Source organism: Chrysemys picta, chromosome 13 (genome assembly GCF_011386835.1).
Source record: "Chrysemys picta bellii isolate R12L10 chromosome 13, ASM1138683v2, whole genome shotgun sequence".
Taxonomy (NCBI): domain Eukaryota; kingdom Metazoa; phylum Chordata; order Testudines; family Emydidae; genus Chrysemys; species Chrysemys picta.
Window position 1 is genome coordinate 31,667,994 of NC_088803.1, and position 14,300 is coordinate 31,682,293.

A 14,300-nucleotide genomic window follows, 5' to 3' on the forward strand; every position below is an offset into this window, starting at 1 on the left:
CTCACAAGAACAGCTCACCTTGCAAGAATTTCACCATTCATGATAGCTGAAAGATCACCAAATGAGATCTCGGAAGGGTATAGATAGAGCCCTGAAAATCTGTGGCTATCCTCTTTATATCTGTGGATATCTGCATCCGCAGGCCATTTTTGAGGATTGGATGCAGATACAAAGTTTGTATCTGCACAGGGCTCTAAGTATGGACCAGGTTGTGATGTGTCATTCCATATTCCTTATGAAAATATGCTTATGATATGAATATGACATAACTGAGATATACTTTATGCAAGATGGCTAATGTGAGATATCATTGGAAAGGTTATGATTTACTGAACGTGATTGTCCTATTTGTATGCTTGTATCATTTCTGTATCTGAAATTAGGAATATTGACTATACATCTGTATTTCAACTATGCTTTTGGGTGACACCCACTGTTAACACTTCAGGTACAACAATGGAAAAGCCAGACAGGGCGGATGGCCCATCAACAAGTCCAATGAACTGTACAAGAGCTTAGTCTTCCTGTGAACCTGTGGGTCAGCCTGTGAAGAAGGCACAGGAAGAAGTGTACAAGGGTCCTACAGAGGCATGTAACCATGTCACCTGATATTGGAACCCATCTTGAATTCTGTACTTTTCCACGAGACACTGGGGTCGGGGGGGAGGGAGGTCAAACTAAGAAACAAAGGACTCCCGCCTTATGCAAATCCTATGTAAGGGTGGGAGTGAGGTAATCCAGGTTGTCAGTTCTCCCCTGCTACCCCACCCAAGATGACTGCTGGAAACAACTAAGACTGAACTGAGGGAAAGAACTGGAAGGGCATCTGGCCTGTGGCTGAAGGGCATCTGGCCTGTGAAGAAGATTATTAAAACCAAATTTAGGGTGAGAATTTCCATGTAACCAGTTTCTTTAGTGTATTAAGCTTAGTTTGTGTGCTCTGTTTTATTTTCTTAGTAATCTGCCTTGTTCTGTCTGCTTCCTCCTTAACTACTTAAAATACACCTATTTTAGTTATTAAACTTATTTCTGGTTTACAATATAACCCAGTTTATGCAATTTCTAACTGGGGGGACGGGAACAAGAAGTGTGCACATCTCTCTTCCACACTGAGGGAAGAGGCGAATTTCATAATATATCTTTGTGCCTGTACTCAAAGGGAGGTGGACATCTGAGTGCTGGAGCAAGTCCCTTAAAATGAGTCTTCCCAAAGCTGATCTGCAGCTGGGTGTGGCCCTGCCTGTGTGTGTGTTAGAGGAGGTTTTAAGAGCCTGGCTCAGCAAGAGAGTAAAGGGGGCCCATGCTGGCAGAACAGGTAGACTCAGTGGTATCTTCAGCACCTCAAGTGGCTTCCCAAGGGGTACAACTTGTCACACAGGTATGGGTCCGAACATTGCCTACTCTTCGCACCTCAACTAAAAGGATATGAAAAAGGACAATAATCCAGTGACTGTATATATATACCACATAAACAACCCGTTAACTCTATAAAGTAGCCCTTGAGTTTCCTCCTGGTCACCAAGGAATGATTATTTATATGGTGCAGTAACCACGCATAAGCACTTTACAAAACAAAGTTGATGATAATTTCTGCTTCGAAAAAGCTTAAAATCTAACTTGGACGCAACCAATTACTTACCTCTGCTTTTTAGGATTCTTACTCCTTGGTCACTTAGCCTTTTGCTGGCTCTCCAGCTTACCATTCAAGAGCAAGGATCACGCAGTGATGATGGAACAAATCCGCAGATGGTGTAGATCAGCACAGCTCCACTGCGATCAGTGATGTCAATGGATGCAAGCTGATTTACACCAGCTGAGGATCTGGCTCAGTAGCTTTGAAGAAATAAAATTACCTCCCTGCAGTTCCACTTCCGAGACTCCTCTATGATGATATTTTCAAACGCTTGTGTGGGGAGCTGGAGAAGCAGTGACAAACCAGATCAGCAGTGAGTAAGAATCCAGCATGGATATTTTTAAAAATATGCAGACCAAAGAGAGGACCAATGCAGGAAAGCTTCATGGAACAAGTGGATTTTACAGAGGGAGTTGACAGAAGAGAGAGGGGTGGTTGGAAAACAAAGATATGTGAGGCTCTACCAAGCACAGGGAACAGCATAAGAAACGGCACAATGTTGGGACCAAGAAAGGGACCAGGGGAAAGACTGAAGGGTTAATGATGGAGCGATCCTAATCTGTGGAACCTATTTGTGAGCATGCATGCAGGCCTGATGAAATAGGTCCTAGAATACCTAAGGAATAGACTGAAGAGATCTCTGAGCCATTAACGATTATCTTTGAGAACTTGTGGAGGGTGGATGAGATCCCAGAGGACTGGAAAATGTCAAATATAGTACCTATATATACAAAGGGAACAAGGACAACCCACGGAATTATAGACCAGCCATCTTAACTTCAGTATCTGGGAACATAATGAGCAAATAATCAGTCAATTTGTAAGCACCTAGAAGATAATAAGGTGATAACTGTTATATCCTTGGGGGCAACAGTTTTAGGAAGAAATCACTGGAGACACAGAATGCTGTAAACCTTCCACGACAACCAAATACACAACAATAATATTATCAGTCAACATGGATTTGTCAAGAACAAATCATGTCCCACCAATCTAATATCCTTATTTGACAAGGTAACAAGTCTTGTGGATGCGGGGAGCAATAGATGTGATATATCTTGACTTTAGTAAGGCTTATGAGACTGTGTCACATGACCTCCTCATAAGTAAACTAGAGAAATATAGCCTAGGTGAACCTATGATAAGATGGGTGCACAACAGGTTGGAAAACCATACTCGGAGGGAAGTTATCAATGGTTCACAGTCAAGCTGGAAGGGCATATTGGGTGGGGTCCTGCAAGGATCAGCCCTGGGTCCAGTTCTATACAATATCTTCATAACTTATTTGGATAATGGCATAGGGAGTACACTTATAAAGTTTGCAGACAATATCAAGCTGAGGGGGATAGCAAGCACTCTGAAGGACAGTATTAGAATTCAATATGATCTTGACGAACTGGAGAAATGATCCGAAATAAACAGGATGAAATTCAATAAGGACAAATGCAAAGTACTACACTTAGGAAGGAATAATCAATTGCACGTATACAAAATGGGAAATGATTGCCTAGGAAGGAATACTGCAGAAAAGGATCTGGGATTTATAGTGAATCACAAACTAAATAGGAGTTAATAATGGAATACTGTTGCTAAAAAAGCAAACATCATTCTGGGATGTATTAGCACAAACATGGTAAACAAAACACGAGAATTAATTCTTCCATTCTACTTAGCATTGATGAGACCTCATCTGGAGTATCGTGTCCAGGTCTGGGCACCACACTTCGGGAAAGATGTGGATAAATTGGAGAAAGTCTTAAGAAAAGCAACAAAAGGTCTAGTCTAGAAAATATGACCTATAAGGAAAGATTGAAAAAACTGGGTTTGTTTAGTCTGGAAAAGACTAAAGGAGGACATGATAAAAGTTTTCAAGTACATAAAAAGCTGTTATAGAAATGAAGGTGATAAATTGTTCTCCTTAACCACTGTGGACAGAAGAAGTAATGGGTTTAAATTGAGGCAAGCGAGATTTAGGTTACACATTAGGAAAAACTTCCTATCTGTAAGGGTAGTTAAGCACCGAACAAATTATCAAGGGAGGTTGTGGAATCCCCGTCACTGGAGCTGTTTAAGAACAGGTTAACACCTGTCAGGGACTTAGTCCTTCCTCAATGCAAGGGACTGGACTAAATGACCAATTGAGGTCCCTTTCAGTCCTACATTTCTATGATTCTATGCAGGAGTTCACTTCCATGTACTGCAAATCTTGAAAATTAGCACATGGTCTATGGCAAAATTTGGAACTCATATCTCTTTCCTGATCAGAATTTATTACAAATACCTCACATTCTAAAAATAACTCTATGTGTTTTAATATCTTCAGGTACTGTCACTGAAACATTTACAGTACTACTATACAGGTCCTGGCAAAACATGTCTGCTTATGCAAACTTTGCTCAGTTGTGCTTTTAACTGCAAATTAGGAAAAGACACTTACAGAAAATGAGTATCCCCCAAGTATTTACAGCATATTAAAGTCTCTGACTGGACTAAGCTAAGCTAAGCTTAAGAAAAGAAAAACTGTATCCCTTAATACTGGATTTCTGATCACCATCAGAAAGGTGCTGTTTGTTTTCTTCAGAGCAACATATATGATTTATAACAAGACACCACAGGTCAACAGAATTATGAGAGAGGCTATCAATGCTGAAAGGAACCAGGGCTGTTGTCAGGGTTCCTTCCCCACTCTGAACTCTAGGGTACAGCTGTGGGGACCCGCATGAAAGCCCCCTAAGCTTATTTCTACCAGCTTAGGTTAAAACCTGGTACGCTGCCACCACCAAGTGATTTAACAAGAAATAGGGAAAGGACCACTTGGAAATATCCCCCCAAACCCTTACACCCCCTTTCCTGGGGAAGCTTGAGAGTAATATCCTAACCAATTGGTTACAAAGTGATCAAAGACCCAAATCCCTGGGTCTTTGGACAATGGAAAAATCAGTCAGGTTCTTAAAAGAAGGATTTTATTAAAAAGAAAATGTAAAAATCATCTCTGTAAAATCAGGATGGAAAATAACTTTACAGGGTAATCAGATTCAAAGAGCCCAGAGGAACCCCCTCTAGCCTTAGTTTCAAAGTTACAACAAAACAGGGATAAACCTCCTTCTAGCAAAGGTAAAATTCACAAGTTGAGAAAACAAAGATAAACTAATACACCTTGCCTGACCGTTTCTTACAAGTTTGAAATATGAGAGACTTGTTCAGAAAGATTTGGAGAACATGGATTGATGTCCGGTCCCTCTTAGTCCCAAGAGAGAACACCACCAAAACAAAGAGCACAAACAAAAGTCTCCCCCCGAGATTTGAAAGTATCTTGTCCCCTTATTGGTCCTTTGGGTCAGGTGTCAGCCAGGTTACCTGAGCTTCTTTAACCTTTTACAGGTAAAAGGATATTGGTGCCTCTGGCCAGGAGGGATTTTATAGTACTGTATACAGGAAGGTTGTTACCCTTCCCTTTATATTTATGACAGCTGGGATGCACAAAAAGAATTAGGCATTGTGACACTACTGCATCACACTGCCTAACTTTTAGGCATTTGGCAAAATCACTGCAATACACAAGGTCTGAGTTAGGCACCTAAGCTTCTGTACAATGAATGGGGAGAGATAAGCACCTTAGACTGCAATTAACAAAAGCTAGCATGCTAGGGGGGGACCTATCTAAGCTAGCCAGTGGAAGATGCCATCTAGAGGGGTGTGAATTGAGACCCACCCCTCTCACAGATATAGACACCTAAGTGTGGGCTGCAGCAAGGTGTCTATTTCCTCTTGTGATTCAGATCCAGGAATCCTCTTTAGACTTACTTGCCTTATGCTGTTTTAGCAAGAAGGTGTGGGGTGGGAGGAATGACTCAGAGTGAGAGAGAGCACACGAGCATGAGAATGACTCTGTAGCCTGGTGGTTAGAGCACTCACCCAAGATGGGGAGACCCGGGATCCAGTCCCCCTGTTCCAATGACTAATTATTTATCCAAAGTGCAACAGCTTCAATAGAAGAGATTGAGGGAGCTTCACATCAGAATATCCCATAGCCCAGTGGTTAGGGCACTCACTTGAGTTGTGGCAGATCCCTGTTCAAATCCCTTCTCCCCATCACCAGTGGGCAAATGCTATTCACAAAGCAATCACGCTATATCTGACCTATCAGTCCTCAGCCTAAAAGGAAACCTGCACAACACTTTCAAAAGATGAGCCTGGGAGCTTAAATTCATTACTGGACACTAAAAAGCATGGACTGAACAAACACACTGGATTTATGGCTTCTTACAATAATTTATAACCCACCGACCCCCTCTTTTTGTCCTATGACTACAGAGGTGTTAACGGGCCACTTTACCTTAAATGGTTCCTTTGAATATGTGCTAATTACTTATGCCAAACAATATGCTCCACCTTGCATTTTACCGTGATGCTGGGAGCACCTTTCCCAGACCTGAAGGAGAGCTCTGTGTGGCTCAAAAGCTTGTATCTCTCCCCAACAGAAGTTGGTCCAATAAAAATATTACACCACTCACTTTGTCTCTCTAATGGGTTTTTAAGGCATTCAGTAGCGATGTAATTAACAGACAATTTACATGCTCAAGTATTATCTTATTTGCATGTGTCAATGTGCGCAATAAATGAACTTGCATTTTTGTGGCCATCTCTTGTATGCCCTTCTTTGAATTTTCAGCAGTGTGCACTACGAAAAGTGGCAAATAAGCTGAAGGAAAGTTTTAATACTGTCTAGGAATGAGTGCCTTACCCTGCATCCCCTCAGTCACGTAAGTAGTTCTCACTCATGCTAGTAGACCTAGCAAAGTCAATGGGGCTACTCAAATATATAAATGGTAGCTGTCTAACTAAGGCTGTGTTGGATCAGGCAGCTCAGGTTTCATCTAGGATCAGAAATGTAGTAGGAAGAGAGACTGAGACATAAGTCCTTGTATTAGAGGCCTGGCATGAGACAGGATCTCCTTACAGAATTTGGCAAGAACAGGGCTAATATTGCAGAAATACACATTCCTAAAAAGTGCTAGTTACAGAGTGCTTACGCAAACACATCCCAATATTAAGGGACCAGAGCATTTTGATATTAAGGATGATACAAAAACATTTCCCACGGATAACAGAACATACTGATCTCTTTTAAAAGATAAGGTTATGATGACAGTACGTAATAAAGATGTTTTAAGTAAATCAACATGTACAAAATAATGGGTAATAACTAGCGAAGTCAGGGGGCAGTAACTAACTATGTCAAAGGGAAAGTACTAACTTGTTTGTATTGGGGTATAAAAATGTATCTCAAAGGGAGTATCTTTGACCAGCCTAGGGAGCAGTGGAAAGTCCCACCACTACCTAAGCTGCGTTCATTGTCATGAGCCTACATGTCTTCGTATACTCGTAGAGTCTGCCAGATGCTGTTACCGTGCCTCGCCAACAATAAACCTAGCCGGGTGCCTTTGCTAAAAACCAAATCTGTAAATTTATTAGGCAGTTTAATTAAGGTCTGCTATCTCCACAGAGCTGGGACAGCACACTGAATAAACACGTACGCAGCCAACACCAATCATGTTGAAAAAAAGAGAGATAGCATCAGAAAAGTAACTGTCAAAAAAATCCCAACACACGCAAAATCCCTCCTTGGTATGAAACATATCTGTGTCCTATCTGTTTTCTGAATCATATCTGTATGTTACATGGTAGGAGCGCTTAAACTGATAACAGAAAAACCAGCTACAAGCTATGCTCTATTTCAAAGTTTGAAAACCAACGGTTCACAAAGAAAGCGCACAGTCACACAAAGATGAACTGCTTGAAAACTTTGATTCTATCCACAGCAGCAACAATTTCAGACAGTTTCAGCCAAACATGAACAAAAATAAACTCTCAGAAATCACTTCTCCCCACTGCAAGATTTTAACGCTCCGTCCAGCTGAACTCATATTCCAAAGGAAATGGCTGTCTCTAAGCAAGCACACACACACCACACTCGGCGAGGTAATCATCACCCTAGAATAAGCCACTCCAGCATCCTCACCCGCTCACGTTAAAAAAAAAATATAAATAAAAATAAAATAAAATAAAATAAAGCAATTTTCTGCTGAAATCTCTGCCACATTTCACAGCCAGTCATTTAGAAATCACATGGGAATGCTGCATGCATCTGCGAAATCGCATCTTCTCTCTCTCCAAAGGCAGAATGAAGGATAATTGTAAAATAATGACAAGTTTAAGAAATGTGCAAAACAGAGTAAAATTCCAAACTGCAAAACAGCTCAAATTTCATTTTAATAACACTACTTTGCACATATATAGCATCATTCATCTGAGGATCTGAAAATGCTTTACAAATAAGCTCTCAACATATCTTTGAGGTATTGTTACCCTTTTTTTCAGACAGGCAAAGTGACTTTCCCATGGTTATAAAGTGGCTTGCAGAATCTGGTCTAGAACCCAGCACTCCAGGTTATAGGTCCATACTCTAACCACAAGAGCCTCCTTCAACAGACAAGTCAAAACCAGACAATTCAACCAGATTTACTATTGTAGTGTGATTCACATAGCCCTCTAACTCCCCTAGACAAAATCTCAAAGCTAGAACGTTTCTTGTCTGCTTTCCTCCTCTAACCTCTTTACTTGTCCCAGTGCCCTGGGCCCATTCTTGTCTCCATTCTTACTCTTCTTTTTAACTTCTCATTCTCTCTAGCTCTTTCCCCTCACACTACAAACATTCTTTACTTTCTCCCAACTTACAAAAACCCTCCAATGACCCCCACTTGCCCCATCTCCCTTTTAATCTCTAAGATCATTGAACATGCTGTCGATAATCACTTTATGAAGTTCCTCACCCTTCAGTTCTGTCCCAGACCTTCCCAGCAGGGCTGGCTTTAGGCTGTTTCCCCCGATTCCCCCAAATCGGGCCCTGTGCCTAAGAGGGCCCCACGCCCGTGCCTAAGAGGGCCCCGCGCCCTAAAGAAGAGTGCCTAACTTAGGCGCCTTTTTAAATTTTTGCTCACCTGGCGATGGTCCAGGTCTTCGGCGGCATTTCAGTGGCGGGTCCTTCAGTGCCGCAGAAGACCCGGAGCGAGTGAAGGACCCACTGCCAAAGTGCCGCCGAAGACCCGGACCGTCACCGGGTATTCGAATCGGGCCCCGCACTTCCTAAAGCCGGCCCTGCTTCCCAATCCAGCCTCCACCCCTAGCACTCCACTGAAATCACTCTCACCAGTTTCTAATGACATCTTCTTCACCAAAACTTAGAATCAATATTCCGTCCCCATACTCCTTTAACTTCACCAGCCACCTTCAACACACTTGACCATGCTCCTCTTCTTGAAATCCTGTCCTCCACTGGCTTCCAGGACTCAGTTTTCTCCTGATTCTCCCCTACCTCTATAATCGCTCCAGTGTGTCCTCTGGAGGGTCCTCATCCTCCCACTGGTTTTCTGTGAGGGATTCCACAGGACTCTGTCCTTGGTCCCCTTCTTTTCTTTCTCCCCATCTTATCTCTGGATAAAGTCATCCACAAATGCGAATTCAACTACCATATCCATTCTGACAACTTACAGATCTCCTCCTCCAGACCTGTTTCCTTCTAATCTCCCCGCTGTCCCTCTCTGCTACCTCCTTTCTCAATTGCTGTAGACAGCACCCCCATTCTACCTGCCTTCTTCAGCTTGGCCCTCTCTCTAGGTCCACACATCTAGACTATGTCTACATCTTGCTGATTCTTTCTGCATAACATCTCTATGATAGGGCCTTTTCTATCCACACACAGCTAAAACTCTTTGTCCATGCTCTCATCATCTTGCATCCTTCTCTCTGGCCTTGATAAATACAACCTTGCCCCACTGGCATCCATTCAGTACGGTGCTGCAAAGATTTTCCTAGCTTGTCACTTTGACCATGTCACTCCTCTCTTTACATCCTTCCACTGGCTCCCCATTTTCTATCACATCAAATATAAGCTACTTGTATTCACTTTCAAGGCCTTTCATAGCCTACATCTGCCCTACCTATCATCTCTCAGTCACTTTGGAGATCTTGACTCCTGCCTCATGATGCCAGCCTCTATTGCCCAGTTGTCAAATTTTCAAACAAGCCGCTTTGTACTTTCTCCCATGCTGTCCCTCATTTGGGAGGAGCTCCCAGTAAATATCCACAAAACTGACACACTATCCTCCTTTAACACCCTCCTCAAAACTCTTTTCCCATGATGCCTCCAAAACACTTGACAATGGTTAAGCTGCTGATGGGCTGAGACCACTGTCTATCAGGCTGGCCAACATTGTCTCACTGTTTCCTAGTCTTTGGGACATGGACTGTCTTTTTGTTCTGGGTTTGTATAGTGTCCAGCACAACGGGGCCCTGGCTCGTAGATGCTACGTTGATACAAATAAATCACCACCACCACCCAGATCCTTTCCACCACATGAACACAAAGTGGAGTGTTTTCTGGCCTTGGCTACACTTGCAGCTGTACAGCGCTGTGAGGTAAACCTGTCTTCGTACAGCTGAGTAGGGAAAAGCGCTGCAGTCTGGCCACACTGACAGCTGCCAGCGCAGTGGTGTGGCCACACTTGCAACATTTGCAGCTGTGTTGGGAGCGGTGCATTATGGGCAGCTATCCCAGCATTCATGTGGCTGCAACGTGCTTTTCAAAACAGTGGGGTGGGGTAGATTGTGACAGGGAGTGTGGGGGGGAGAGAGAGTGCTTTTTGGAGCATGTTAGCTCTCTATTTTGCAAGTTCCGAACTCCCGGCCCCCTGCTCATTCATTTACTCACTCAAAGCCAGCTGCAAACTGTTTGCTTTTCTCTGTGGTATGAGCTTTGAAACCGGCACATCCGCATTCCTGCAGCCGGTCACAACAATGGAGAGGATTGGCCACTTGACAAGGTGATTAGTACAGCCCTGCAAGCGTTTACACTCACACCTGTGAGTCGTAGCCACTCCGCTGCAGCTGTTATTCCTCTCAGAGATGTGGAGTACCTGCAGCGGTGTACCCAGGGAGATACAGCGCTGTAAGTGCCCTGCCAGTGTGGATGGGGAGTGAGTTACAGCGCTGGGGGAGGCTTTACAGTGCTGTAACTTGCAAGTGTAGCCAAGGCCTATCTCTACTGAGGTAACAGCTTTAGTAAAATACAAGCAGTCCCAGCCAGTAGCTCTACAATGGAAGCAAAGCAGAGACTTACCTCCTTTTGATGGTGAGCATTGCTCCTAAGAGGATAATAACAAACATCAGAAGGCCAGCTATAACCCCAGCCATTTTCACTGTGTTGTCAGCTTGCTTTTCGGGCTCCACTGCATTGGAATTCTGGGTGGAAGCTCCTTAAAAGGTAGGGGGAGGAAGGAAATAAAAATTAGAACTTGTAGAAAATATCCCACAGTGATCAGATTTTAATAGTTAAAACCTAATGATATACCTATAAACAAATTGCAGCAGTCAAATTGTCCATCTAGCCTGATCTACTGCTTTCAGCAGTGGCTAGTACCAGATGTTTCAGAGGGAGGTGTAAAGCCTCAGTATAACACACCTGATTAATTTTACAATATTATACTATAGGGGAAAATGTCTTTTTCAGATAGCAATCAGCTTATACCCAGAAGCAGGAGAATTAATAGCAGTTATAATTTTAATCCTACATAATTTAGCTGCAGGTGCTAATCTTAGGGACAGAAACAACAAACAGCACAAAGTTTACAGTGAAGCATCCCCATAATAGTTTTGTAGCAACATTTTTTCTTCTGCAGTCAGAAAAAATATGTATTTGCCACTACACTGATTACACATTCAACAAACATTAATCCAAACATACAAAACAACCCCATCGCCCACTCAAATCATCTACTTTGTTCCATGTATGAGTTCTTCTGTCTTTGGCAAGGCAACACAATTTTCACCTCAACAGAAAATGTACACTGTGGGCATTTAAAAATCAAATATATTTATAAACTTACTCTTTGAAAAGCATTTCCTCTTTCACTTACTTGCCAAGGTCTGACTTCAAGGTTCTGATTCCCCTCCAATAGTTGATCACTTTGTAGAATGTGGCTGCCCAATTATTTAGCGGTGCTACTCATGGGAAGCCTATTACACCTATGTTGTGTAGACTTCACTGGCTACTGCATTGATTTCCTCCCAGATAAAATTTAAATGTGTTGAGTTTGATCCAGAAAGCCTAAAGGTTTTGTGTGACAGTCTATACTCTTATGGTCATCATTTTTACAAGACTATGATAAATTTTGTATAAATTATGTCTTGTAAGGTACCATTTGAAAAGTCATAATCTGTTGAATATCATTATTGTGTTAAAATATGTGTAGTGACACTATATGTGAGGTTATAAGATTCTACTGTATGATTGTTACTGAAATCCATAGAAATTCTGGGGTTCTACATACCAATTTTTCAGAGACAAAGATACTCTAGCACCCCAGACTTGTGTTAAAGGGGCATCACCTACTTAAGCGACCATCCTTCAGCAGATGGGAAGTATAAACAAGACATTTACAGTTCATCACAGGGACGATTCAAAGCTCACATCCACAATGGTCTGTGCATCACCATGACTCAGCACAGATGTTTCTAGCACAAGAGATTGAATTATAAAGAAGGAGGAAAATATTTGACTTCATCTCTCCTCCTCCCATCTCTCTGATCATGGTATCAACTCTCAAAGAACTAAACTAAGACAGAGTGGTCCCAGGCTGAAATGACACCCAGCCTGCGAAACAACAGTGTATAGGGTGAGACAAAAACTTTGCTTTTACATTCACTTTGCTTGTTAAGTTAGGTATTAGCTTGCATATTACTGTTTTATTTTCTTTTGTAACCAATCCTGACTTTTATGCATCATCACTTGTAATCATTTAAAATCTATCTTTCTGCAGTTAATAAACTTATCTTATTGTTTTATCTTAACCAGTGTGTTTGGATTAACCAATGTGTGGGAAACTCCTTTCGGGATAACAATGCTGGTGCATATATCATTTTCCTTTGATGAAATGATGGCCTTTCTATAAGCTTGCATTGTTCAATAGTTTGCTGGACAGTACAAGGCACATATTACTGGAGGAACAAGGTTGGGACTAAGAACTTGCAGGTATTGCCCTGTACATAATTAATGAGTGACTGGTCAGAGCACTCTGGGAGTGACTTTGCATGCTGATGGCTGTGTGAACAAGCCAGGAGTGGGTGTTCTGACAGCACAGCCGCATAAAAGACACCCCAGGCTAGAGAATTAAGACAACACAGCTGTTCAACGGTCCAGATTGTACCCTGGGTAATGTCACATTTTGAATCTTGGTTGCCTTAGAGACTACGGGACAAATGCTGATATCAACTGCATTGTTGCTATTATTTATTTAGCTACTGATACAATATCTGACTTCATTGTGGTTATTTGAATTTACAACCAAGATCACAGCCTGACTGCATGAGCTATCTTGTCTGTTGAAGTCAGCTGGCTCCTCATACGTGCAGCTCTCAAAGTTGAACACTTATAGGTTGGGAAAGGGGAGCAAGGGTGGAAAGCAAATTGTTCTCATTAGAAGGTTCTGAAGTTTGCTTCCCTGATTGGTCTGACAAAGCCCAAGTGTGCTGACCTTCAAGGAAAGTTGAATGGATTCTCTGTTCACCAAGACTAGTTAGTGTTTGAATCAACTTTCTGAGACACAATTGGGAGTCTCATTGATTAATTTTTGTCATCTTATTATTTTGTCATGTGCTTTAAAAGGTTGTACTGGCAAATATGAATCACAGTGGATACCTCTGCCTAAATAAAACAAATAAAGAACACACAGGATGTAAATAAGTTCCTACTGGCCAAACCCTGTCCAAACTGATGGACTTCAATGGGATGAGGATCTGGCCCTAAAACAAACAGGAGATGCTGTTTCAAGAGGCTGTTTTCTTCTCGTCAGCTGTTGAAGGGCAAACATGGACCAATGACAAGTAAATAAAGGAAAAAACTAATTTCCAGACATTTTGTTTTCAGACACACATGTAAATTTCAAATTCTACACTAATGGGCTAATAGCCTAAAATTTGATGTGAAGCCAGAGAGAGTCAGACTGGCCCCCAAAGTTCAAGGGTGCTTAGAACCAGAATTCTGATGTGAAACTCTCTTTACTCCACACCGTGTAGCCTGAAGGAGCTTTTTTGTCTTTTATGTTTGAAAGTTCTTCTTTAAAATTCATCCCCACACTGACTTAATAATGTGAACTGGCCAATCGCTAGAGAGAGTCCACATGATGCATTGTGATGGACGGAGCTTGCTGGTGGTTGGGGGGTTAGACCTTTGTTTACCATGCCTCTAGTCTTTCCACCAGGACACTTTCACACCGGGTGGAGGTCTGTCTTTTATTGGGGATTGACTTGACCCTCTGGTCAGGTTATCACTCAGTCTTATCTCCCTGAAGGACCCTGTAAGGGTTACCAAATGTCCAGTACACAGGAGTGCCTTACAGTTGCCTCCCTGGGCTCCTTCCTACCACCTACTCTCTTGTCAAAGTCTTGCAGTCTGTCTCACAGTAGTGAGAGAAGAGGTACTAGTTGAACCTTCAGCCCCACTGGGCTCAGCCAACAGGTTCTTCCTCTCCAGGAGTAGGTTTCTGTATTGCCCTTTCTCTGCAGCTCTCAGGGTAGGGCCTTCTCTCTGCCTTGTCAGGCCAATTCAGAG

General features: G+C 42.3%; 1 protein-coding gene across 6 annotated transcripts in view; it reads right to left on the reverse strand.

The window, feature by feature from the left end:
- The window catches only part of PTPRT (protein tyrosine phosphatase receptor type T), a 736,092-nt gene that overhangs the window by 107,150 nt on the left and 614,642 nt on the right, over positions 1–14,300 (reverse strand). For all 6 annotated transcript variants that reach the window (XM_005295345.3, XM_005295344.3, XM_005295348.3 and 3 more), the window contains one exon: positions 10,812–10,947. In XM_005295345.3, coding sequence (XP_005295402.1) covers positions 10,812–10,947 — 136 coding nt within the window. The remainder of the gene's footprint in view (positions 1–10,811; positions 10,948–14,300) is intronic.